This window comes from Oryzias latipes, chromosome 20, assembly GCF_053564925.1.
Source record: "Oryzias latipes strain Hd-rR chromosome 20, Olatipes_Hd-rR_3.1".
NCBI lineage: Eukaryota > Metazoa > Chordata > Actinopteri > Beloniformes > Adrianichthyidae > Oryzias > Oryzias latipes.
This window is the reverse complement of record NC_136256.1, coordinates 20,869,682-20,896,328: the sequence shown is the minus strand read 5'-3', so window position 1 is coordinate 20,896,328 and position 26,647 is coordinate 20,869,682. Positions and strand designations below refer to the sequence as shown.

Below are 26,647 nucleotides of genomic sequence, written 5' to 3'. Positions count from 1 at the left end.
GTCTGATACCGGATTCTGTGGAAAGCTGCACCGCTAAAGACGAGCTTTAGCTGGTCTTTTTGTTGGAACTAAGCGACTTTATGAGCAGAAACGGAACAGGGAAGTGAAGACTTGAACCACTTCTGATTGGTCAGACTTATGACGTGTAATTAAGCCTCCAAGAATGATTGGTGGAGACAGTTAAAGGCGCGGGACTTTTCTGTAAACAGCTGACGCTACGGCTAAATCGCGGTACCGTCATTCTTATCAAAATGTCTTTAATAGAATCAAATAAACACAAAGAAAAAAGTATTTTACGATCTTTCATATTCCTTACTACTCAGTGTTTTTATCAGGGCCTGTTTGGATGAACACAGAGCTGATAACCTGGAGATGGAAAATGTTTTTAGATCAGTTAATGAGGGCAATTTCCCACGGCACACCTGACCATTTTCCACGGCACACTAGTGAGCACACTGGTTGAAAAACACTGCTCTAACGATTTCATCTGCAGCTGATTACTGGGAACTGTTCAGCCATGACCGTACAAGTGTGACTTCAGACGGGATGGTGAACAGGCAGTAAAGTGTTGGCTTAGCCTCAGGCTGCATGTGATCCAGAACACTTGATTGAATGTTTTTGTTCCCTGAGTGAAAGTTAAATGTCAAAGGAGAAATTTGGTTGTGGATCTGTTTTATTTTTATGTGGAAGCGACGGTTTGTAGTTAATTAAGTCGGAGTGGCTGCTCCCAGAGGTGGTAGTCATCCAGAAGAAGCTGGGTGTAGTAATTGCTTAAACATAAAAGTAAACATTCTGTCATAATCTGACGTGGATGAGGCTTTCTGGAAGTTCCCCCCGTCGTCATCCATCTTTGTGGTTGCTGGCACCAAAGAGGCTTGGGGATGAGGTCATATTTGCTTCCTACTTCATGTTGGCAGGGAGACCGTTCAGGAAAGCGACGGGAAAGCCCAGTTATACAACGAAATCCGGAGGAGGAAGAAGGAGAGGAAGGAGAAGAAACGACAGAGGAAAGGAGACGACTGCAGCCTGCCTGGCCTCACCTGCTTCACACATAACAACGACCACTGGCAGACCCCCCCCTTCTGGACATGTGTGTACTTTTCATGTAACCCTTGTGCTATCCTAGGCACTTTAACATTGGGAGTTGGGTCATCTAGACCCACTAGACGGTGCGCTGAACCTTTTTTCTTCAATAATTTGTTAACCTCACTGGTGTCCATGGATTACATTCAATCTTTCCTCCTTTATCCACCTTTGTCATGGTAGAGAGAACACGTTAATGTAAGGGTGGGGTCATCTAAGATGGCACTTAATCATTCACTATTATGTCAGTTTTGGTCTCTATAAAGACTGCTTTCATAATGTTTACACCGTTTCAGCTGATTTGCTCACTTTCATGTCTGCATGAAAAGATCCAAACCAACAGCAATGACTGTTTATTTTTCTCTAGTGGGTGGATTCTGTGCATGCACCAGTTCCAACAACAACACCTACTGGTGCCTGAGAACAATCAACGAGACCCACAACACGCTCTTCTGCGAGTTTTCCACAGGATTCTTGGAGTACTTTGACCTCAACAGCGACCCCTATCAGGTGAGTGCAGGACTGTGCTGCATATTCTTGTTTTTCTAGATAAGGTGTTTGTCAAATTTTTGTTTGCATGCAATGATCTCAGAGGTTTTCCTAAAGCTGTTGAGAAATTTCCTTTTTGCAAAAAATGTATTTTGTTGAAATAAACAATGCAACATTCATCTAACATTTCTCAGGTTAACATGATAATGTGAAGGAGTTTTAACCCCATGATGCCTAATGATGTAAATATATATCAAACAAACAAAGATAAAAAACCAAAAGTGATTGTTTTGCATTGCTGGAAATAAAACCAGGCAGCAAGGTGTTAAGCTAAAGCCTTATCATTCCAACTTAAATGATAATTTCACTTCTTATGTTAAAATTCATAATTTCTCCACTACAAAACAACAATAAGTCCAAAATAAGGCTATTTAAAATGGACTTCAAGTCTCTCTCCAATCATCTTTTGATCTATTTTAAAACCGTTCCCAGTGATATTTTCACTATGATTACACCATTTTTAGCCAAACTAAAAAAATCTGGGTTGTTTCTGCAGAGTGGGAGTAGTTGATTAAAAATTTGATGCAGAGTACCCCCCCCCCCCCTTCCCTCTCTGTTGCTGAGAGCTTAGAGCGGGGAGCTTGTGGCTGTCCAGTGTATTTTCTAAGTCACAAATAAGCTCTTTTTCAAACTGCATTTTTTTTGTCTGGTTCTGATTCACAACAATTTGAAGAAATACCCAGAAAAGCCTGCATCATCATAAAAATGACATAAGAACATGTTAAAAACATCAAAAACATGACTCATCGGAGTGGGTCTTTTAAGGTTTATACTTTGGATGGTCATTCTAATTGAGTTGTTATTTATAGGGGGATGTGGGGTTTCATGTACACTGTTGTTATTTTCAAATGAAGGTTTTTTTTGTTGCGATTTGTCATTTGTTTAGCTGGCCAACACAGTATACGCTGTGGATCGGGACGTCCTGAACACGCTGCACGCTCAGCTTATGGAGATGAGGAGCTGTCAGGGGCACAAGCAGTGTAACCCCCGCCCCAAAGGTGCAGATGCAGGTAAAAGCTCTGTCCTTGGTCATGTAATCTTAGCTGAACAGTGGGAAGATTTTGCAATGAAGTCTTATCTTTTTTACAATCAGTAACTGAAATAAACTGTATTCCCTTTCTTTTTATAATCACTGATGGATAATTACAAATTATAATATTTTCTCACTAACCTTGGATAGAAATGTTATGCTTGACTCTTTTGCTGTGAGTGCGTTTCAGAGCGGGTCTTGGTGGACATGCCTGCATGCTGCATGTGTTTGTGGGACAATCCTGGTAGTGTCAGGTGGAGGGCATCACATCCGTGGGTGACATTTCCTTCTTTTCAGCGACTGACCTCTCTTTCAGCTCCCGATCCGCTGGAGTGTTTGTCTCCCTCACTTTAAAACAGCTCTAGTTCCCAGCTGCAGTTGGTGGCCTGTGTGTGGTGTGAACTGCCATTTGTGACCTGAGAAAAAAGGCCTCATGTCTGCAATTACCAGCTGGACAGAGTGGAGCACTGGAGCAGCCAAGCTGCGCCAAAAAAAGGGGGGAAAAAATTGAATGTGTTTCAGAGCTGGCATGCTGGAGCTGTCAAAAGCTCGCCAGCCCACGTCACCAACAGCCTAAAATCAGTTATTTAGACTTATTTAGGCTGACCTCCTACGGATGAAATAGCACCTCTGTCAGCAAGAGAAAGTACTATTGCGGTTTCATTAAACCATTTTTTTTTTACAGAAATGGTTTATTAAACGGTAATATTCTACAGAAACGGATAGAGGTACATCTTTTTATGAAGTGTGACATAATCCTTCCAAACATCCAACTGGATAACCTCTCATTTTGCCTTGAAGGGGGAAACCTGCTGAACTTTCCACCATTTGAAGTGCTTCACTCTCCTCTACTTTTCCAACCCCCCACCCCTCCTCATTTTATCCCATAATTGCATTTCTCCTATAGCAGCAGTGCATCGCCGACTGATCCATTTATTTCCTCTCACATTCCCTGGAATCAAAGCATTAACAATCGATTGCTTTTATTTTTTCCAATCAGGAGGTAAAGATGGAGGAAGCTATGAGCCACACAGGTATCCACCGAGTTTTGTTCCTCTTCAGTGGCTTTTTCTTTAACACCTGCATGGGCCAAATTGCCTCATTCCCACTAATCCATCCATCCATGGAATGCTGACGCTTAATCTGTGGCTGCATGATGGGAAAACTCTAAGAATTCATCGCTATTTTCCCCCACTTTTTTCCCTCTTATTCCACCTCTGGGCACACAGTCTTTATCTAAGGAATGTTTGCAGCTACTTGAACACGTAATCAGCTGGTAGAGGACGTTCCCTCCCACACTAGTTCCCACCTCTGCCTCAGCGTGCAGCATTTGTACTGAAGGGAAGGTTAAAGCACAGAAAATTATGCTGCATGTTGGAGGCCAGCATAAACATCAATGATAGTGCATGATGCTGTATCATCCAGTCATACATCACTGCAGATAAATCTTAAGGAATAGCTTGACATTTGGGGGAGGAAAAAAAAAAAACTTTGTAAGAAAACGAGAATTAGCTTGTCTGGCATCCAAGAATCACAGCTGAACCACGTCTAAAAAATGTAATAAATTCTTTATTAAATCCATAGAGAACCCGATAACAAGCAGCAGTTTGGAGTCACGGACTGCAGTTTTATGACTTTTTTTTTTAAACTTAGGTTAGCAGATTTTTTTAAGAACGTCTTTTTAACAGAGCCAGACTAACTCATGCAACGTTTAAAATAAAGTAACACCCAAAAGATAAAACTATTCCTTAAGTGCAACACTTTCCATTTAATTCCAGCTATGTCCACAGTCATTCTCATACATTATCATTGCTAATGTTTCATTCATTCGAGCTCCCATAATCCCTCATGGTTGTTAATAGAAGGTGGAGCCGAACGTTTTTTTTTTTTTATTCTTTATTTACTTTTGAACTTCTGGCACCTGCTTACCAGGCGACAGCAGCATCGAAAGTGGTCAAAGAGGAGACCGAGCCTCTCCTTCCTGTGAGTTCCTCCACATTAACAAACTCTCTGTAGCTGCAGTCCATAGTTTCCATGGGAAGCAAAGCTGCTGAGTCAGCATCTCTCAGTTGTACTTACAAACATCAATTTGAGTCCTTTAAAGTCTTTTGGTTTTTATTTTATGTCTTTTTCCTGACAATCAGTTTGATTTCTTTAAAATCTTTGGGGTGCAGGGTGCAAATCTTTCTGATTTTTTTTTTTTTATCTTTCATTTTGTTAAAACCCTTTTTTTTCTTCTGTTCTTTTTTTTCCAGGTTACCTGACCTTACATTTCCTTTCAGAACAGGCCTGCCATTAACCAAGCAAACATAAAGGCTCTGTGCAGCTTAGCGCTCTAGGCTCTTATGATGATCATGAAATGTGTCTCTTTTCAGTCTATCTTTCTAATGTAAATTGGCACAAAGGCAGCATGTTTGCAATACTTATGGCTTTAGCTCGTTGTGAGAGCTGTGTTTATCTACTGCTGCTTTGACGTGTGTGTATGTGTGTGCGTGCTGCAGAGTTGGAAGCTGGGCCAGACTGCATGCTGCTTGAATAAACTTGAAAAAAGCTACTCGTTCTTTCAACTCTGGATCCCTTAAGTCTTGTGCTTCTTTCCTTCAGCAGCGCACAGCCAGCATGGGCAGGACGACAGGGTTAAGCTGCCCAACTTGACAGACGAGGAGGTGAACTGGCAGGAACTGGAGGATTTGTACAGCATCAACGAAAGCCTGTATGAGCACAGGCCCGACTACAACCCCAGCCCAGACAACTGGGCCAACTTCCAGAAGGACGCAGATAAAATGTTTGCCCTGCTACACGCTTTGAACAAATTCAACCAAACCTGGAAGCTTGACGACTCCACCCTGCCAGAGCTGGGCTCTGGGGCCGGGGGTGGGAGCCTTGAAGAGGGCAGCGGAGAAGAGTCCGCCTCCAGCAGTGACGCTGGGCCAGGAATGGCAACAGAAACTGGTCTCGCCACCCCCGCCCCCAGCAGACACCAGTCAGAACCCCCACTACCAGAGCAGAGGCTGGAAACAGATGGAAATGACCTTCCTGAGAAATCTGTGAACAGACTCGGGGGGGCATTTATCCCTCTGGTGACGGTGCCTTCATCGGGCTCGAGCAGAGAAGTCATCCTCCGCAGTGGTGTGTGGGTGCAGCAGCTGGAAGACTTGGACGGAGGAATGTTCAGCGGAAACGGACCGACGGAGCTGGAGACCCAGCACGACAGCCTGCTGCGTACCCACAACAGCCTGCGAGCCCAGTCAGAACCCGGCTCAGTCCAGGGGGGGTCCGCCAGCCCTCAAATCCACAGCCTGGACCCGGAAGAAGAGGAGGACATTTTCAAGGCCCAAGGCTTTCTTCCATTCTCCTCACAGACTCTGAGGCCAAAGGTGCAGGCCCACACCCCCACTCCCACACAGACCAGCCCCTCCAGAGGTGTCAGGGTGGAGCTTGAAGCCCCACCTCAGTCAGCTCTGTCATTCGACTTGAACTATGAGGGCAGTGGCTCTCTGCCCTCCCATCAGACTCTGTGAGGCAGCCAGCTTCTGGTCACCATGGTGACAATAGACACTAACAGTCAAATTTGCGGTGATGAGCGACTTCACTTCAGTCAAACTTGCATAATGAACATCAAATTTATTTTTTTAATTGATGGCTACATTTATTAGTAAACGGTGTTCTTGATGTTTTTTTTTTTGTTGTTAAATATATATATTTAGAAAAGGAAAAGCCTTCATGCAGCCAAACTTAAGGCTTCGCAATAAAACAAACTATTTCTATGACAAAAAATGAGCTCAACAGTGATGTTTGTAATGGAAACCAAGAACTGCAAACTGCTTGTGTATAAACTGGTGAAAAATCCTTAATGCACTTTGGAGCTTTCCAATATTCTGATCCTTCTACTGGTCTGGAGAGTCTGTTACGACTTTAGGACAAGGATTATAATTTAAAAAGATAACAAAAAATGTTTCAACATCTAATGAGGTTTAAGCAAGAAAGTGGAACATTTGATCTGAATTACTTCTTTCATTTTGAGCACATTTTTCCCTCTACTTTCCAACAGCTCTGACTTTAGTCTGCCTCAGTTCTCTGGCTTTTATTTTGAAATTTATATCACTGAATAATCACAAGGAAGTTTCAGGAATTCAAAAAAAGTCAAATCTGATATTTTTTTTTCGACTATCAAGTGCCATCTTATTCAGATCAGAGGTGAAAGTTGAACAGCATTACTAATAAGGGGCACAGGCAGTTTTGGATTAAGAATAAATGTGTTGCAGAGACTGCCTAAAGCTCCAAAATCTTATAAAACTTGCCTGGCACCGTCTCCTGGCTTTAAGTGTGTGGCTTCCTTTTCAACAGTGTGGACAAAAGGGTCTCGCTTCAAGAAATAAAACCTGTCGGCCTTGTCCAATCACGTCTCCATCAGCACTCATTTTTGATCACTTCTTTTTAATGACAAATATCAAGTATTCAAGGCATTTGTAAACCAGGTGTTCATAAACATCAGTTGAGTTTGGCTCCTCAGGAGCACAAGGAGACCGTTAATACAACTCTGGTTCAAACGCTGAAGTGAGGAGGAGGATGTTTCAGCAAACATCCTCTGCCAGAAATACCGAGTCCGTTGAAGAACTTGTATGTCCGACCCCTGTGGGGTCTCTAGGTGTCTCTCTTGTCTTCCTCTGTACAGATTACACCCACATACACAGCCTCTGGAGCAACTATAGAGGGAAAATCCAACAAAAAGCTTATTTGGGCTTCGGGAGTTTTTTTCTTCTAGAATCGTTAAATAAACTCATTTGAGGATAATCAGACAATCAAGATTTGTGTCTTTAAGACCGAAAATATAAAGATACCCCAGTTTCCCAACTACTTAAAAAAAGATCTTAACCCAGTAGACACCACTGTCCGTGTGATTTCACTCTATCTACAATGGTATGGGTTAGTTCATAAATACTGTTCTAGGTTTAAGCTCGATAATATGCTTCATTTATATTTCATTATGTACAGAATGATCCTTCATTAAGAAATGTTAAAGTACTAAATCACAATAACATAATGATCTCAGCTCGTTAGTATTTCTTTGCTAATGTTGCACTTCTATTAAAGCTTCCCCTTTTCCAATCCAGAAGAAAAACATGCCCTGTAAGCTCTGATCTTTAAAACTTGTCAGGTTTTCTTGACTCTTTTTTTTTAATGTCTGAACACAAAAAGGCCTGTCTACTGCCTCGTCTAAACAGACGCAACACTTCCTGTTTGAAGGAAGATCAGATGTGTGAATGGTTCCAGTGTTAAAGCAGACGCAACATTAAAATGTAAAAATAACAAAACAAACAAAAGGACATTTTGTACAATCTTTGGGAAACTGGAGTGCTTTTTTTTCCTGCAGCAATGCTTCCAGTAGACAAACTCCAACATTCACTGACCAAGCAACCATTTCTGTGTCCACTAGAGGACGCCAAAACTGAACAGAGCCTCTCAGTGATAAATAGGGTCATGCTTGTTGCACTTCATCTTTAAAAGTCTAGACAGCCAAATAACTACTATATACAGCTGATGACCGAATGGAGAAGCTGCTATGATGCAAAATAATTGTTCGTTTTTGAGAAGTGAGGAAAGAAAACTACAATTGTGCCACATTTTCAAACCTTCACATGTTTAGGACTTACAGTAGCATCAGCACGAACTCAGAGGGCTTGCTCTTTTCTGCTGTTTGATCATTCAAAAAAACAAAAAAAGAAATTACTTCATATGAACTCCGACTTTTACAATGTACCACTGGTGCTTTTCTGCTTTAGGCTACATGGCTACCTTCTGCAGGCAAGAAAAATCAGAGCTTTTTGCAATCCAAAAAAGCTGAGTGAAGCAGGAAAGCAGACTGTTGTCGTGGCGACTGGCTTTTCAGAAGCCTTAACCCTGACAACTGCTTTGTACTGTTGACTGGCAGAAACAGCCTGAAAGAGGCACCGTTAAAAAGGAGGGGGAGAAAATGAGGTTGAAGGAAAAAGAGAAAATCGACTTTCCTCATATCTGAGAATGCAGAGCACATTTAAGATAGCTCAAATACAAAACAAAAAAGGCTGCTCTAAGAGGGAAAAGTAGATAATGTGTCTGTCAGAACTGCACAGAGGAGAGGATGCACAGTACGGGAGCAGACGAAGTTTGCATAGTTTATCTGTTGTGCTTTGATCTGTCTGTGCAAAGATCATAATGCCCCGCCTGTAACAGTAGCACCGTGTGATGTAGTCACATCACTCGTACGTGGGAGGGGTTGCAGCTGATGATGTGCTCTGACAAACTCTGAATCTGTCCGTCTGTCAGCCTGAACATGAGCACCCCCACCCCTCAGCTCTGACAGGCGCTCAAGTCTCCGCCTGTCACTCTGCTGCTGGATCCGTGTGAAGCAGACACAAACGGGAAGGCACAATGGATCAGACGTGGGCGGAGCCTCTGTGGTGATGTGGCAACAGCAGAGGAGGAGATATTGCTTTCAGGACGTTGCCCGGGCAGCTGAGGCTGCTGCGCCCGCGGTTCAGCAGCAGGCTGGCAGGGGGCTCGGGCCGGGGCGGGATGAAGACGGGACAGGAGCGGGTACGAGCATGGCTTTTGTGGCCGCCGGCATGGCAGATGAGCTCGCTGACTGTGCCCAGTGGAGGCAGGTGCTGGCGCCAGCGCTCTGCCCGTGTCTCCTTGTGCTTGATAGAATACCAGGTGAGGAAGATGAAGATAAAACCAACAAATTTCAGGCTGGCGGCCAGGCCAAAGTAGACGAAGCGAAACGAGGTAACGTCGTACTCCCAGCAGGAGCCGTGCACGCCGCAGTCCTGCTGCCAGAGCATGCAGGTGGTGTCGATCACAGCACCAAAGTAGATTGGGGTGGGGATGTAGGCTAAAAGGAGAGACAGTGAGGTTAATTATCTACAATCATCGCAATTTTAAACTGCATACAAAATCATACTAAAATACAAATTTGGGCACACAAAATTGTGGCTACAAATTAGGATTTTATGGGCAGAAATGAGCATTTAGTGCACAGAAAATTAATATTTTAAGGCCACAAATTAGTAGCAGGAAGTGATAATACTAAAATACTAATTTGTGTGCTCAAAAATGCACATTTCTGCATACGAAATACAAAATTTGGCTGCAAAATACCAATTCGCGTTCACAAACTATTAATTTGAGGGAAAGATTTATATTTTTTTGACATTTCCTGGACTCCATAGACCTGTAAGGTTACTAAAAAAAAAATAAAAAAAAATGATAATGTCACATTGCAGTACCCGTTTCCACCACTAAGTGGCAGTTTGTAGCTAAATGTGGATCAGAGGATTTGAAAGTCAGTGTAAGAATGAAAAAGTGTTGTCATTTTTAAAAAATATAATAAGTACTGCCCTGACGTTGTTTGAGAACGGAGCATAAAACACAGATTGAATTCATTTTCAGGTTATTTTATGACCTAACAGTATGGCAGCTTTATGCTCTGATATTCTGAATGTTGCAGCAGAGCTAACTCCCCCTGAAAGCTTTTCTGCATCTATCAATACAAACAGCCACAAAGGTTCACTGACTGCTGCACTCCTGCTCTCTGTCCAAGAGTAAATATGGATTGTGCTAAAGAGGCTGCTTATAACCTGCTAGATAAAATAATAAATCTCCTACTTTGTTCAACCATCTTTAAGTGGAGATAATGCAAGGCCTTTAAACATAAAGCTCAGCAACATACCAAGAGTTCGGAGCAAAACAAACTGCATCCCCAGAGCAAAAGGCCTCTCCTGCTCATCCACAGACCTAGAGAGGAGAAACATCGTGAATCCGTACTCATGTGCTCAAATCCCTGATGGTGATCTTCAGGGGCGGCGTCTTACCTGAGCGTGACAATGATGGCAGAGGGCTGGGCACACGCGGTAATGAGCGTGACGATGAAGAGGAAGATGAGGAAAGGGATGAGGGTGTTGCAGGTGCGGTCGCACTTTCCTGACACGGCGTAACCATTTTCGTTCAGGTAGGTTTTGACGATGACAAGTTGGAGCTGGTTGACCTGGCTGCCAGAGGACGGGGTGATGACCTGTCTGCTCTGCACGCAGCCGCAGTCCGTGTAGTTCCGGATCTGTGGACAAAAACACAAGCTAAGCCCAGAATCCATCATGATTTGCGTCCTATTCTCTCACCTCTAGAGTTACAAGAGGAAACCGAGCAGTGCTTCTGTGTGTGAGAACACTGGGTCTCTTTACCCCTGTGCTGTCGTTGGCCACAGTGCTGCACCCAGCCAGGCAGGGATTGAAGTATGTGATGCCATCAGAGCCGCAGACCGGGGCGTACTCGTGGATCTTGCAGCCGCAGTTCACGTTGCAACTGCCAGTCAGGTTTCTGTGGGTCAGGGTGAGGGTTGGACTGCAGAGACAAAATGCCCAGGGAAGATTATTAAATGAGAGGCGGAGCGCCTGTGGCTTGTTCCACATTAATATCAGGCCCAACTTTGGACTTTTTCAACAGTGCTGTGTCAGCAAGATTTACTGAAGCAGAACTAATCTCTTTGTGTCTTAAAAGTTCATCTATAAAGATTACCCCATTTTTAAGACTATAAGTTGCAGACACCAAAAAACGAATAATAAAGAAGGAGTAGAAGTCGGAGTATAAGTCGCATTTTTGGGAGAAATGTATTTTACAAAACATGGGACCATGAAAGGAATAATTCAGAAAAGATTACAATGACCAGAGAATGCTTCACTACTTAAGATTATTTAGCTTCATGAAACAGGAGAAATAGAATAAGTGTCTAGTAAATCTATAAACGCAAAATATGAACAATTATTCAGATAACCATAGTATGAAGAACATCCTAAAAAGTCAACTAAACTTTTTATAATCACTTCCAATCACTAAATCCTTTGAATTCTTTGGAACAACCCGCTTCTTCTTCTGTGTTGGTGTCAGTGGCAAATACTGATACACACAACTACAGCGCCCTCTAGAGTTTGTTAGTGGAAAGATAACAAACACCAGTCTATTTATTTAAAAAAAAAAAAATCACATATTAGTCACATCCCCAGCCAAACTATGCACATAAATGCAACTTATACTCCAAAAAGATGGTAGTTTCAAACATCTATGCTCAACTAAAAGCTACAAACACCAAAATAAGCCATTTTCTCTCAAGAGCTCAGTTGCTAATTAACATCGTCGACAGTTTATAGACATTTTCTTCTGGTACAGGGTGTTTACTTATATAGAACTTTGAAGGAGCAAAGGGCTCTAAGTCCTGTTCACCCACATACATTCACACCCTGATGGTGGCTCCGCTGGCACCAACCTATAAGCACCAGGTGCAATGTGGGGTTTAGTGTCTTGCCCAAGGACACTTTGACACATGGGCGGGCGAGGCGGGGGCTAAACCTGCAATCTTCCGATCAGAGGTTGACCACTCACCCAATGCACCACAGCTGCCTAAAAGCTCAAAACACGATAAGAAAAAAAAAGAAGGTTTCTCTCAGGAGCTCAGTCCCTAATGAACATTGTTGACAATTTATAGAAATTTTTTATAGCTGTTAAGAGTGTCATTAATAACCTGAACAGCCTGCAGTGAGGGGGGCAGAGGATGTGACACCTCGCCTCAGTGTGGGAACCAGACAGGATTTAGGATTTGTCTGAACCCGGCGCACTGAAGCGAGGGCTGGTTTTCTCTGTGAAGCTGCAGCCTGAGCCCCATGAGAAAAGCGTAGACTGACTAACAACCCTGCCGGATAAAATCTGTATCACGTTGATCGTTTTTTATTACGTTTCACTATCTCAACTTTTTATTTTATTTTAAGAACTGCAGCTTTGCTGAATCACCTTTGGGCTCGTCCTGACATGACACAGCACATTCTTGACACTAAGCTTCTATGCGTGTCAAAGGGAGAGACCGCGTGTGTATTTAAAGAGTAACATGGCATCAGCTCTGTTGAGCTGGCTGCTAGAAAAGCACGTGGCCTTTTCCTGGCCGACTCCCAGCCGTCCCTGAGAACTCCAGATGTCCTCCCCTCACTGTGTGCAGGCAGGCTGGACTGCAGTCAAAACAGAAAACGAATCAAATCTAACAGCAAAGACGGAGCCAAGAGAGCTAGTGGCTTCATCTGCCCGAGCAGCGTGGACGCTGATGAGTGAAAATGACCAGAGGTCATAGGGGAAAAAAAGGTCTTGTGACAGACACAGCTGATGTGTAGTTTGTAGTTTAAGCAGATCATCCCAGCAGATGATCATGCAACGCTGCTGCAATAATCCAGAACATTACGTAATCCAATCCAACAAGCATCTTGGTAGAATCATTCCCTCTTCCCACAGAAAAGGAGAGGTCTTGGTTCCCACGTAAAGGCAGTGCCGTTCATAGCGAGACATCCCATCAAATTACATACTGCAGTAAGCTATTCAGCAAATGACCACCTGGATTAAGTTGCGGTTCTGGAGCAGTTTCATGGCAGGTCTCAAAACGTCGAGTTTATGATTTTCTTTTACACTGCTTAGCTGAGCTGTTTGAGTCACTTAAGAACACTAATATTGAGCTGTCTTTTTTTTTTAGCAGGTCAGAGTTCAGAATGAGATCATCATATCAATTATATATCTTTTCTCACTGCAAAACTATATAAATTGCTAGAAAACTGGTACTTCTAATTCTACACTGCTGATGGCTGCACCATGTTTAATTAGTAATGTCACGTGGACTCAGTAAAGGCCTGGACCTAGGTGGATGTCAGATTTTAAACAGCTTGAAAATGAGACTAATTCTAAACAAAAAAGGACGAAAAAAACTACAAATGAATGTGTGTCAGACGTGTTAGTATTTCCTATGCAAACACTGCACAACATCTACCCAACCGCTGCAGAGGGATTCATGTTATTAATCGCCTGAGGTCCCCTAACTGCTGTAGTCTGCCACTGGTCTGCAGCATGCAGCATGTGAGACCGTGCAGTCGGTTTCTTGGGTAATTCAAGGTCAGTGTTGGATGCTGTCTTCGTATGAGCGTGCGCTCCATGTACCCGCCTGCAGGGCTGACACATCAGATGTCTGTTAGCTCTGCAGCCGGGTGGTGTTGCTTTCTGAAATAGAGGCGTCAGGGTGATTCAGCGGGACCGTGGGAGCAGATGCCGGTGCTGTTAATTAATTATCTGCACTCCGTCACGTCAAATGACGAAAACCCTAACAGCATCCAGAGCCTACGCCACTTCTCAGATCTGTCAACTCCAAGACTGAGTTTCCACTTTGAACATTTCACACAGCAGGAGAGGGTTTGGGTCTTTAAATTGTAAAAATATTTTGGCTCCATGCTCACCCGGTTGTGTAGGGTATGTTGATGCCTCCTAGATTGATGCTCTCGCAGCCGACGATGAAGAGCGTGGAAAAGCAGAGGAGGGACACGCCGCTGCAGATCATGGCGAGCTTAGCGGACTCCCGGGCACCGAGTTTCAGCTTCTTGATGATGTAACCCCCCAACACGATCCCCACACCAGCACTGGGCACAATGATCAAACCTGTGGGAACAGGAACAGATGAGATGAGAAAGAAGCAAAGAGACTATAAAGCACTGAATCTACTACTTCATGTCTTCATTTTAATCAGAGAAGTGTGGTGAAAGCTCGCCGTGCTTTCACACACCTAATGTTATGTGGAAAAAAGCTTGACTTCCTCCATTAAACTGAAGATAAATGAGTCTATGGAGGCCAAAATAGACCTTGCTCCAAGTTCCCAGTGAGTCATTTCAGGCTGTGACACGTGCTCGCCGTCCACTCAGACCAGTCAAAGTGACAGCTTGAGAAAAGGCCATGCTAATAGCGGTGTTGGCTGAGCGCTGAGTGTCGTGGTGAAGGGCTTATGGCCTGTGGCGGCTGCACATGGCAGCCCTCGAGTTCAGGAGTTTAATGGACGAGCAATGACTCAGATGCGTTAGTCGGGCCGAGGCATTAGGGATCATCTTTGCCAAAAACAAAAGTGACTTATTAAAACAGATGAAACAAAGGGAAAATGTGAAGCTGCAGCACATCATGTAAGTGGGTGTTTGTCTGCTGAACCATGTGCTTTCTTTTTCTGCAACATTAAGCACTGATGCCAGAAAACCAGATATCCCACTTTGGGTGAATGCACCATATAAAAGATTTAGAGAAATAGAAAAATCATTTCAACTGCACAAGAATCTTCTGCTGAATTTCAGATGTTTCAGGATAATCGGTGCATAAATGTATTAATTTTTTTTCACGTGATGGCATGGAAAACATTGTTCGCCTTTTAAAAACTCTCAAGATTTGATTTAGAAAAGTCAGTGAAAGAAAAACAGAGAAGCGTCTACATGAGGGTTGGCAGGAAATCCGAAAAATCCCTTTAATTTTTCATACGTACATGCATAACATGAAGTAGGGCAAGAAAATGGCAGTAGTGAGTGGAAGCTGCAGAAAATAACCCTTGAACCGGAAGCATGTATTCAGATTGTCAAACAAACATCTCATTGTTCTGTTGCGAGACAAAGCAGAGGGTTTAGGTGCAGCTTCAGAACTCTTAAGCATCTTTTTCTGACTTTTTTGTTGCAGAGGCAAAACAAGAGGAACTTTTTTTTTTCTCAAAGAGCAGTGGGACTGAAACAAAGGTTACATAAAGGCAAAAGGAGGATGAGCCATGGAACTACACTTCTATTTTTGTAGTTTAAAAATGTGCAGCAGTGGCAGCTCTCAAAAATATAGCATACGGTCATTTTATTTTCAAATAGGCTATAAATGATTAAATCGAGGTCATAGAGTTAAATTGCCTTCTTTACTTTTCCTTGATTACATTTTCTTTAAACGAGTTAACCACAAGGGCTCCTCATAATAATTCAAAGTATATATTCGGTTTACTTTTGCGCAGCAAAGCCCCAAAAAAATGTATATTTAGTGAACTTTTAAGATTAAAATCTCTTTTTCTGTCATCATTTCAATCTAAAGTGAAAGTTTGTGAAAGATGCAGCTTTCAAAAAACATACGACAAATCCAAATACAGCTGTTTTACAGATTATAACTAATCCCTATTTGCTGTAAATAAAAACCAATTTTTATAGCTGGAAAATAACTAATACTAAAATAACAGTAATCATTTCAGATGACGTTGAGTTTATGAAGTCATTTATCTGCTTTTGACAGAACCAATGACATTGATGAAGTGAATTTCGTGAAACCACCTTTTACAAGCGGGGAACTCTGCTGACATGACACCTCCATGTGTTTGTTTGTCAGCAAACCTTCATCGCACTGAAAAATTCAGAGCTCGATCCCTTCAAGTTAAGTTTTTTTTTTTTATATCACAAATGTTTCATGTTGCAACTCATTTATCTCCACCGAGATACAGCAAACTAAGTGAAAACACAAAAATGATTGTGTAAGCATTAACAGCTCACCTTCACCTTTTCCTTTTAGAAATAATCAATCACATCCTCCACCACTGACAGATAAAGCTATTACCGGCACACAGGCTGATCATGAGCATAATTACTCAAACTAATAACAGAATTCATTCCTTATGACCACTTTTCTACATAGAAACGTTTTATTAACTTAGTATTAAATGACTATTTGAATTTATTTTTTAATCATCTGAAATTGGTTTACTACAAGCAATGAACTAAATGGTTTTAACAGTTTCAAAATAAAAGCACACCTGAATTCGAGTTTTGTTTCCTTGTTTTTTAATAATTAGAGAATATTCTAACAGGATTTTTTTTATTCAAAGGAAAGGTAAAAACGTTTTATCTTTTAACTATTGTAACAAAAATGATCAGTTATTATGCAGTTACAGTACACTTCAAATCAGTTATAAAAGAGAGCAGCTCATTATGTTATTTTAGTCTCTGGAGGCCTGTAAAATAATAATTAGAGTGTTTTCGGTGTGCTTTACAAATCAGAACAGAAATCTTTTTAGACACAATGTATCTATATTTTTAATCAGACAACTGTTATGATGCTTAAAGTCTTAGGGCGATGATTCTAGAAAATGTGCCCCTCCATCAGTTTAACTATGTCAGATAAAGCATTAAAATCAAGACCAGTAGCACTGATAAAATCAGTCATATAAATGACTTATTGCTGAGAGAAGAAATAACTAATAAAGTTGTTACTCAGCCATGAACAATTGAGTTTGTTATGGATTTTTTATGATTCTGAGGGTTCAGTTAGAGTCACTGTTTAGTTATTATTAAGTAACTTTTCCACCAAGGACCTCGGATTTGGCTGGTGGCAGACATGTGCTACCTTAAAAACTCTAAACCTAAACCCGCCAAATAGAAACTGTTTTATAAACGTAATCTGTGAAGATAACAGAACACGTTTCTGTTATGGTGTTTTCTGTTAAACACTGTTATGGAGGAAGAGGATGAGCGGTCAAAGGAAAATCAAGAGGTGATCAACATTCTTACCTTCTTATCTTTGCAACATGGAGCAGAAAAGGGATTTGTTAAAGCATAAACCATCTAACCTACGGATGCCTTTAGTCCCACAATAAGCCAAACTGGTAAAAATAGTCATAGAGTTATATAATGTGGGGTTTTTAGGTCAGTTTTCAGCCTTTACGTACAAAACAAGCAGCAATTGAACAAGTGCGGAAATTTTAACTACCGGTACTTAAAACTTCAACCAATCAGGGACTCAGATCTGGTTGTAAATTATAGGTAGCAAACTTTTCAAAATAACCAGAGGAGAAACTAATTATTGCAGTTTGTGCCTGGATGGAATTATTATACGACTCCAAATCTTTCATATATCAGAACAGGGCTGTGAAAGAAAAGGCCTGGAGCAAAATCCGCAACACATGCCCGGTGTGTATGTAGCATTACTGGAACTCATTCACTGAGCAATGCTAACTTTATGCATCCATGCCCTCATAGGAGTGAACAATATTCACAGATGGAAGATTTAGAGAGCACTTAACACAAGGAAGAAAAGATTTAGGTCTTTGCTTAAAGCTTTTCTAAAACGTAAGACTTCAGTGTGAACTTTGGGACTTGTGTGTATTCATTTTTCAAACATGTTGTTGTAGAGTTAGACAAGCTAATTCGTCTTCAACAGTCCTGGTACATCACCTGTCCGTCTTTAGGGGAGGATCCCTGCTTCTTATATCCCTGAGATTTCTTCTTTTTCTTCCTGGAATCAGTTTTTTAAGGAGTTTTTCCTTACAGAGAAGGAGGGTCTAAGGGCAGGGATGCACAGTTTGGCTTAGTCTTATTTTATAACTGATTCTATGTCTTGTACAATTACTGAAGCCCATTGAGACAACTGTGTTGTAATATTTGGCTATATAAATAAAACTGAATTGAATTGCATTTTTATAAGTTACTTTCAGGACATTCCCAATAATAAAACCAACATTTCCTTCATCTGAGTGTCATGTTGTATTCATGTAGAGGTTCCTCTGTTGTTTTAAATGATCATTTGTGACAAAAAGGTACTAATTCAGACACTCAATGGTAACTAAAGACTGGAGATTTAACGCAGGACTTTAAACACTTGAGTCTTACAAGACTGACTTTAATTAAACCCATATAGTTTGACTTATGGATGCCAAAAGATTCATTTTGAGTTTGCTTTTTTTAAATGAGAACTTGTGCCTCCATGCAGATATAGAGTAAAATAAAAGTGGTTTCGTATTTAATAAAGTCCATCCACCTCCTTCTCCCAAGAAGCACAAGTCCCATCAAGAGCAGTCTCTCTTTTTCAAATCCTCATATTCCAGAAACAAGGCGTTTTTGTAGTCATGGCAACTGCACACACATGCACATGGCCTTTGTATCCTGGCAACAGGCAGGAAAATTGAGCAATGCCTTAGTGAGCACTTCTTTTTTTTTTTGTTTTTTGTTTTGTAGCTTGAAAGAGTCACATTGGTACATATTTTTTTTTTAAAAACAAATAACCTTTAAAAGGCACTACTAGAGTTTTAATTGGTCCTGCTGACAGATTATCTGTGAATTAACAATTCTGGCTCAGACACAGATGAAGGATTACTGAGGGTCTGTCTGCGTCCCACATGGCACATGAAGCACAAATGCCTAAGGTGTTACTGGATTTTGCTACTTCACTCAAACCCCTAATTTCTTTGCACCTTTTTAATTGTACCCTAGATTTAAAGCAATGGCCTCTTTAAAAGACCAGGTTCACTAAAGATTGTTTTCTGCGGTCAGGAGAAATGTTGAGTGTGTTCGTCTGATGAAAGCTCGTCAGAGAATGAACTCTAGCGTGACTCATTCCACTATTCTGTACGTGTGATTCACTCAACAAACAAATGTGGGTTTTAGACTCACATACGTTCAGAATGAGTGTCTCTGGGTTTAGTCAGATAAACCAAGATAGAAATGAACAGCTTGTTTGCTTGTTTACTATTTTATCATTTTGAGATACTAAAATATTTAGAAGCAATTTAGAGCCTTGATAACCCCGTAACCATTGAGCTCAGCTCTTTTTACAGACAGCTGCTATTATTCTAACCACACTGCAGAATCCCCTTCATCACAGGCTCCCACTCATCCTTGATGACAGCCCACAGGGGACTGGGACTGCACTCCTTCACAGGCAGCTCCAGCACGACCTGCATTGCTGTAAAGCAATAGCGCTTAATGCCCAAAGTTGACTAAGGATCCTGATGGTTTTTAGGTATTACAAAATGTACAGGTAGCTACACTATCTAATTATTATTTGGTTGGTTTTTAGTATGTTTTCATTCTGCTATGGCCAGTTTAAATGCACAAACTTGCCTGTGTATATGCTGGCCTTGGATGCAGGGATGCCAAACTGTGATTCAATAAACTTGGGAATGAAGGTGATGAAAGCTGTGACGATGGCACACTCAGCTGTGTAGGACAGGCTGACGAACAGGAAGGTCATGTTGCTGAGGATCCTCAGAGCAGCCTTAGGAAGGTCTAAAAACAAGATGGAGAACACTGTTACCATCCAACCTGCATAAAGTGCACTTAATTTAAGACATTAAACACAAATTGTGGAACAAAATGCAAAGTCATGCACACATCCATATCTCATTGTATTGGCTTTTATTCTCATTTTGCGCAGTAGCTAAAAATAATATGCATCGTAGCTTGTTAAGCTCATTTTCTTCTTAATTTGCCTGCCTGTATTAATAGATTCCATTTGATATTGTAGGAAAAAATACAACAAAACAACAAATTATTTGCATTTGTGCTGAACACTGAGCCTCCACACCACCGTCCTTATATTGTATTAAAAAGGGTGAAGGTGCTTGAAGGCAGAGTCTATAAGATGCGGTCACCGTGATGCCCTCATGCTCTGTCATTTAAAGTCACATAATCTGACATCGTTTGCTTTCCTGCCGCCGGGTAGATTTAACCCTCTCCGACTTTTGCAGCAGCGTCTTGTTCTGCACCGGCTGAAGTACAAGCAAGTGCTTTAAATGATCCCTGAAGTCTGATTTATAAAAACAAACCGCTGCTTTTGGGACTCTGCTTCTTACAGTTGTTTTCAGAGGGCCAGAAGGGTTTTTGTCAAGCATTGGCAACCGAAATAAACAACCATTTCCCATAACGCACCACCTCTACAAGACATCAACTATAACCTAAAGCCTGGGATTCAATAGTGTGACCCAAAGCTGGTGCTGATTGCAAGTCAGCGTTTCAAGAATTTGGGTTTCGTCTCGATGATGTTATGCCGTCCTTGAAATTCTTTCCCACACAAATCCCTCAAAACTGTTCTGCTTTGGTGGTCTTGACAGTGTCTTCACAATTGATAAACATTTAGAATTTACTCAGTTACATAAAATATGCAGACCTGAATACCAATTGTGCATTTTTACCAACGTTTAAATATTATATCAGAAAGCTTGAGATACAGTAAATGCTCAACTGTAATAAAAAAAAAACACACAAACCAAGTCTAAGATTGAACCAAAGCAGACAAGTGAAGCTAGCCTGATGTTATAAAACAGAAAAAACACAACCAGGATTCTGATTGTGACCAAAAATGCAGAGATGTCTTTTTTCAGTTCAGTTGAAATATTTAGGATGAAATATATTTAATTGCTTATTTAGAGACCCACTCCAATGAAAATGGTGTTTTTGGTGTTTTCAAACATGTTCTGGTTGCATTTTTCTCATGAGGTTTCATTTAAATGATATGAATTTTTTTTTTAAACTCACTCCTACCTCTGGAGTTACACTAAAGCCTTTGCACCAACATCAGCACAATGACATTCATGAAGTGCTTCTTTATAGGAATGTTTGACGCTGCAAAAAACACTAACAGATGTTGAAGCTGTTCAGAAAACTAGAGTTAAGAGAAAAGAAAAGACCACTTTCACCTATTTTAAAGCTTTTCAATATAATCACTGTGAATATATAAAGAAGTTTCAAATGATGTAATTTAATGGGAGAAACAAAAAAGGAAATCCTATAAGAGCATCTTTAAAGGAGGCTTAAAAAAACGGTTGGTTTTGCAGTCATGGGACCATCATGTGCTAACGAACAAAAACAACAAAGAAAAGCCAGAGGAATGAAAAGTCATTTATTATTGCCTTTCATTGTGGCTAGGGGGTGGGGGGTTATTAGGCTGGCCAATCTAGCAGCATGACACTGTGAACAGCCGTGCCAGCACCGGTTCAGCCTATGTTGTTGTAGGTGGAGAAATATTTAAAGCCGTTTGAGGGTGATCCCAGATCAAAAGCAGGAGTTAAACCAGTGACACTAATTATTTCATCTCAGAGCTGCTCTATAATCTTATCTGAAGGCGATGGAGCAGATGGCCGAGTCCTTCTGGCGTCTAAAAGCAGCTGCTTTCCCCCTTATCAAGAATGCAGCCTTATTGTGCTCATCAAACTTGTATTACTGTTTATGACTCACAACTGTATTGTCCAGAAGGTTATCCCCAAAATGTAGTTTTTCCTGCTTACAGAGATCAATTATTTTTGAGAGGAGGCTGCTCAAAAGTCTCCAACTGTCTCAAACTAAATCGTTTTAAAGAGCCAATTCCATCGTAAGTGTTCCCAGTGGTCTTTTAATTATAATTACCATATGCTGTTTTTAGGCTAAATCAAGGATATAGCTTCTGCAGAGCAGTAGTAGTTCATTAGAAATTCGCCAGTGAACTGTGAGTGTGACCGTTGGTACATTGCAATCCTGCCCCTCTACCCCTCGCCATTGCTGAGAGCTGGGAGCAGAGAGTTTGTGGCACCCCCAGCGTATTTTTTAACTCCAAAATATGATGTTTTTGAAACTGCATCTATTTGTCTGCTCCTTGTCCTGCTCCTGTAAAAAAAAAAAAGATTCTGATTCTGATCTGTTTCACAACTATATGAATAAATAAATACTCAAAAATGGAACTGTGAGCTTCATTTTCTACATAAATGTCCTCCATCGTCAGAAGAATGGCACCAGAACATGTTAAAAACACCCAAAACACAATTTTTAGCAAAGTTGGTCCTTAATCCACTTAAAGGTGAGTTAATATTAGCAGCTGAAAGTTGGGTCCAAATTGATGCAATGATTACTTTTCCCAGTGGTTTCTCAGAAATGGACCAACCTATTGATATGCCATGTGATCATGTCATTTACAGTTTTGTATGAAGATACATTCATCTATCTTATTAAATGTCACCAAACTCAACAAAAATTCTCTCCTGATACAGTTGTCAGATATGAAATAATGAATCCAACCACAGTTGAAAAAAATGTTTAAAACCAAGCTGTAGCTATATTAATTATAGTCATAGAGTAGGGCTGGTTTACACTGTATGAATGGGAATTGACTTGCTTGCAGCTTGTGGCTGCATAGTTAACAGATCAAGCCTCAATATTGTTATTTTTATTATTATTTTCATTTTTAAACCTGCTTCAAACAGGAAGGCATAGGGTTTCCACTTACTTTTTCCTCCACAGTTACCTCCTCTCAGCCAATTGCAAATAAGACATTATTTCTACTTTCTTAAGGCACTTTAAATGGTGATATTTACTGCACAGAAGTGTATTAAATTGGGTAACTGGTGAAATGAATGACAATAAAAGGAACAAAAAAGAAACTCAAATGTGTATTAAATGCCAGCGAACAAAAAACTTCAGGTTCAAAGTCAGCGTTTCGTTTGTCTGGAGTGGTGTGGAGTAAATGCTGACTGGAAAGAAATACCAGCTGAAAAAACACTGCATCTGCATTCCTAATCCTGTCAGGTAATTAATCACTTATTGAAACCTGGTTATTACACAACGTCAGCAGTCATTTTCCGCTGCCTTCAAATCTTTCAAGGCAAACTGCTTTCACACAACAGCACACCAAGGTCCACAATCAAAAGCTGGTCCCTCTAACGCGCAGTAATGAAAGCATTCGCCGTTAGCAATTTTCAGCGTTTGTTGTCATCTGAAGGGCAAAAAAAGAAGCTCCCTGTGACTTCAGCGCGGGAAAATATTCCCAGAAGATGCTGAATTTGAATAAAAGGAAAAACACAAATGGCAATTGAAGGATGTGTACAGTGCTGAAATTCGCTCCATATCTACGCGCTGCAGTGGCGGACTCTGCCAATCTGACCGTAGATTGCACAAAAGCTCAAAACATCCGGCTGGAACAAACAGAACATAGCTGAGTGAGCACTGATCCGAAGGAGCGATGCCGTTTCTGATGCATGCGTCTCCAAGACAAAACACGATTTTCAGCACGGCGTGTGCTCAGACTAATTTATGATCCTGCATCCAAGCTGAACACTGTTTTGGTTTTGCAAGTATTAAATGGTGTTATGGCAAACATGAGAGCCCTGCTGCAGTCTGTCATCTGTTGTGTGCAGAAATGTGATGGAAGTCCCCTGTGAGCTCATTTAAAAGAGAAATGGAATCAAGAACAAATGTGACGAAGGTAAAAGGAAACTGGAAAAGGAAAAAGGACAGCGCTGCACTGGGAGATTACTCAAATATATGGTTCGAGGGCAGAAGTTTTAAAAAATGCACACTTTCTTATGACATATTCTCTTAATTTGTCCAAATGAAAAAGTTATGCATATTAACTATAAACGCTTTCCTTATGGGCCTATTTTTATTATGAAATCATAAGGAAATCCAAAACTTTCAGTAAAGTGTCAGATTTTTTTTAACAAATTAGAAACCAAAAACTAAAAGCACATGAACAAAGCAACACTTCTAATGGAATATAAAATATGGAATATTTTGCAACAAAACGTCAAGTCTGGGCTGCACCTGGTTAGAATCCCAGCTGGGACCTGTGTGGAGTTTGCATGTTCTCCCCATATTTTTTATACTCCAGCTTCCTCCCACAGTCCAAATTCATGCTTCATTTTTTTTTTATTATTTTAAATTGTCCCGTTGTGAGTGTGTGGCCATCCAACAAACTGGTGACTTGTTCAGGGTGTACCCTGCCTTCGCCCAACAGTAGCTGGGTTGGCCCCAGCAACCCTGTGAGTCCAAAAGGGATACAGGAGGTTCAGAAGATGGATGGATAGAAGTATTGAATAAGCATGAATATTTAAATTTCAGTCAGGACTACTGCCTGCAGGGATATTCTCTGTGTATCAAGAGGCCTTAAGCTTTTGCAGGTTTTGTAGGAATAGATCTTTTTGTGGTTGATTAGGCAGGATGGTAAACACAAAAAGGCCATTGGAGACACCGTCACTGCATTATAACCAGCTGTCTGTTTTAGCATCCTCATCAACAACCAACACAAGTCTATTTCTGTTTCATTTTCTCAGTCTCTTCTATTTAACAAAATCAGAAAATAAAGGACGAGACACAACCATCATTTTCTTTTCTACATAGTTCTCACCATAAGGTTTTGTTTCAAGTTGTGCTGACTTAGCAGCTTAAAACTCAAATGTATAGTTAGTTGTGTGTTTTCCCCTCCAAGTAAATATGTTAAACATAATTACAAATTCATCAAAAAATGTCTTTCTTTTATTGCAGTGTTGTTTAGATCCTTTACCTTAAGGAAATTTGAAAATAATTGCATAATTTGTTATGGTTTAAACACATGTTGGCGTGCTTGACAACGAGCACTTAGTGTCTGCTAAAATATAAAGTAAGAAAAAAAATTGTTCTTTAGTTTATCCACTAAAACCACTCTAAAATTCTTGTACAGATTTGTCTTGCTTACATGTTTTTTGTGGCAGAGGAGGCTTTATCCTGGCAGCTGCCTTAAACAAACCGCACTTGCTCAGGCTTCCTTCAACCGTCCTGGCGTGTACTTTAACAATTGACAGGATTAGTGAGGCCTGTAGCTTCTGTAGCTTGTTTTACTCTGTTATAAGGCTTTCTTCATTAAACTGACGTATATTGCTTAGATTTATCGAAAACTGGTAACTAACATCAGCAGAAACTCATCTTCCTCAATCCAGATAAGCAAATAAAAAGATACTTTACACCAAAACTAGAAAATGTTCATATATTTGTTTTTTTTTGCACATAATTTGAGGAGCCTTTTTTAAATTGTATTTGTTTGTCATTTTGATTCAAATATAACCAAACTGCTCCTTAAAAAGAGATCCTAAAGATGTCGCCTTAATTGAATAGCACTACTAATCCTGTTTATTAACTGGATAAAGGGGTGTTTGTATGAGGTAGCCAGCAGTAAAATTACATAACACCTCAAAAAAGCGGCCTTTATCTGCATCTCACCTTTGATATCCTTCCCAAAGCCCATGGAGGACGTCACGTTTTTGCCATTGCTACCAGATTTTTCCTTCATCACTTCATCATCGCTGGACACATCGCCTGGCGAGCCAATTTTTTTCTTCTTCCTCTTTTTGTGGCGTGGAGGCAGCTTTTTGGGAAAAGCGAACATGGGGACGATGACCAGAAGCATGGCGACGGAACACAGAAGGAATCCACTCCACCTGGGAAAAAAAAACAGAAACAGAATAAATATGTGAAGCCAATGTCAAGATAGGTGCAGGAGTAAGGGTGCATGTCCATATTTACCAGTTGCCAACAAAGCGCGGGTCGTTTTGTTCGATGTTCACCATAGTTTTGGGGTCGACGTAGAAGCCGATGAGGACGCCTCCTAACAGGTACCCAACTGCAGGCCCTAAGGCTCCCATCACATACATTATGGCTAAAAGAAACAGAGAAAATTCACAAATTGTTCAAACTTTTCCATACTACAGATAGTTTTAAAAAGGCCCTAAATTTACCTCCAGCCTTAAACATTTTCTAATTTCAACCCTGCTGCTCCTATGACCCACTGCAAGCAACTGTAAGCAAGTCAACCAACTGTGAAAAGGCTTTCATTCATTACCTCTGATCTCTAATGACCCAAATCACCTGCCATAAGAGCAGGGGGACCGCCCCCTTTCCAGTTCATATTCCATCACCAGTGGAAGTACCAGAGGTCACTGGCTGACCCGGGAGGGGGACACGCCAGCTAGCATCAGTGCAGGTGGATTCTTTGACCATCACTTGAGTGAGCCTCATTTCCATCACTTGGCCTCAAGGGGAGGGGAAAACTCATTAAAGTTAGACAAGTGGAAAAATCCCACGTTAAAATCCAACTGAGCTGCAATTCAACATCATTTACCAGTCAGAACCGGCGGGGTCAAGCTTTCTATAATTACACCTGGAACATTGCTGCAAGCTGGGAGTGCGTGTGCGCTTGTGTGTGAACTTGTGCGACTGTTGAGACGGATTAGCGCTTTCTGCTTATTTCATGTTTGTGCGTCTGTGCAGTTCCCAACGTTTGTGTGACTCCACACCCACTCAGACTTTCTGCACTTTTATTTTTACTTTCAAAATAGCTGCAAACCACTACATGCTTCTGGCACTCGCCTCCCACATCTACACAAAACCCTGATAGACTATTTCAAAACTTTTTTTTTTCTTATTCTTTTTTAAGGGCAGTGCTGAAGACAGAGTGTAAACGTACGCGCTGACGTTTGTCGCACAGGCTCTGTTGGGCAGCGGCTGCTTGATCCAGCGCTCAATTGTCTAAACTCTCCCTGGACCAAACGGACATCCTTACAGATGTTACAGAAGAGGGGTGTGAGCACACTCACCTCTTATAAAA

General features: G+C 41.1%; 2 protein-coding genes across 15 annotated transcripts in view; one reads left to right on the top strand and one right to left on the bottom strand.

The window, feature by feature from the left end:
* The window catches only part of sulf1 (sulfatase 1), a 54,103-nt gene extending 47,042 nt beyond the window's left edge, over positions 1-7,061 (top strand). For 4 of the 13 annotated variants that reach the window (XM_078938536.1, XM_020712656.3, XM_078938535.1 and 1 more), the window contains 5 exons: positions 918-1,090; positions 1,451-1,593; positions 2,519-2,642; positions 3,663-3,696; positions 5,267-7,061. In XM_078938536.1, the coding sequence (XP_078794662.1) occupies positions 918-1,090; positions 1,451-1,593; positions 2,519-2,642; positions 3,663-3,696; positions 5,267-5,303 (511 nt within the window). In that variant the 3' untranslated portion in view covers positions 5,304-7,061. Of the gene's footprint in view, positions 1-917; positions 1,091-1,450; positions 1,594-2,518; positions 2,643-3,662; positions 3,697-4,594; positions 4,646-4,917; positions 5,215-5,266 lie in introns of those variants that run through there. The other 9 variants (XM_020712655.3, XM_011488891.4, XM_011488892.2 and 6 more) reach the window with 6 other exon arrangements.
* Positions 7,062-7,082: 21 nt separating this feature from the next.
* slco5a1 (solute carrier organic anion transporter family member 5A1) overlaps positions 7,083-26,647 on the bottom strand; it is a 39,141-nt gene continuing 19,576 nt past the window's right edge. For both annotated transcript variants that reach the window (XM_004081256.5, XM_078938538.1), the window contains 8 exons: positions 25,567-25,699; positions 25,264-25,481; positions 19,387-19,551; positions 13,957-14,155; positions 10,882-11,041; positions 10,516-10,757; positions 10,374-10,438; positions 7,083-9,536 (listed from right to left, as the gene is read on the bottom strand). In XM_004081256.5, coding sequence (XP_004081304.1) covers positions 9,079-9,536; positions 10,374-10,438; positions 10,516-10,757; positions 10,882-11,041; positions 13,957-14,155; positions 19,387-19,551; positions 25,264-25,481; positions 25,567-25,699 — 1,640 coding nt within the window. In that variant the 3' untranslated portion in view covers positions 7,083-9,078. The remainder of the gene's footprint in view (positions 9,537-10,373; positions 10,439-10,515; positions 10,758-10,881; positions 11,042-13,956; positions 14,156-19,386; positions 19,552-25,263; positions 25,482-25,566; positions 25,700-26,647) is intronic.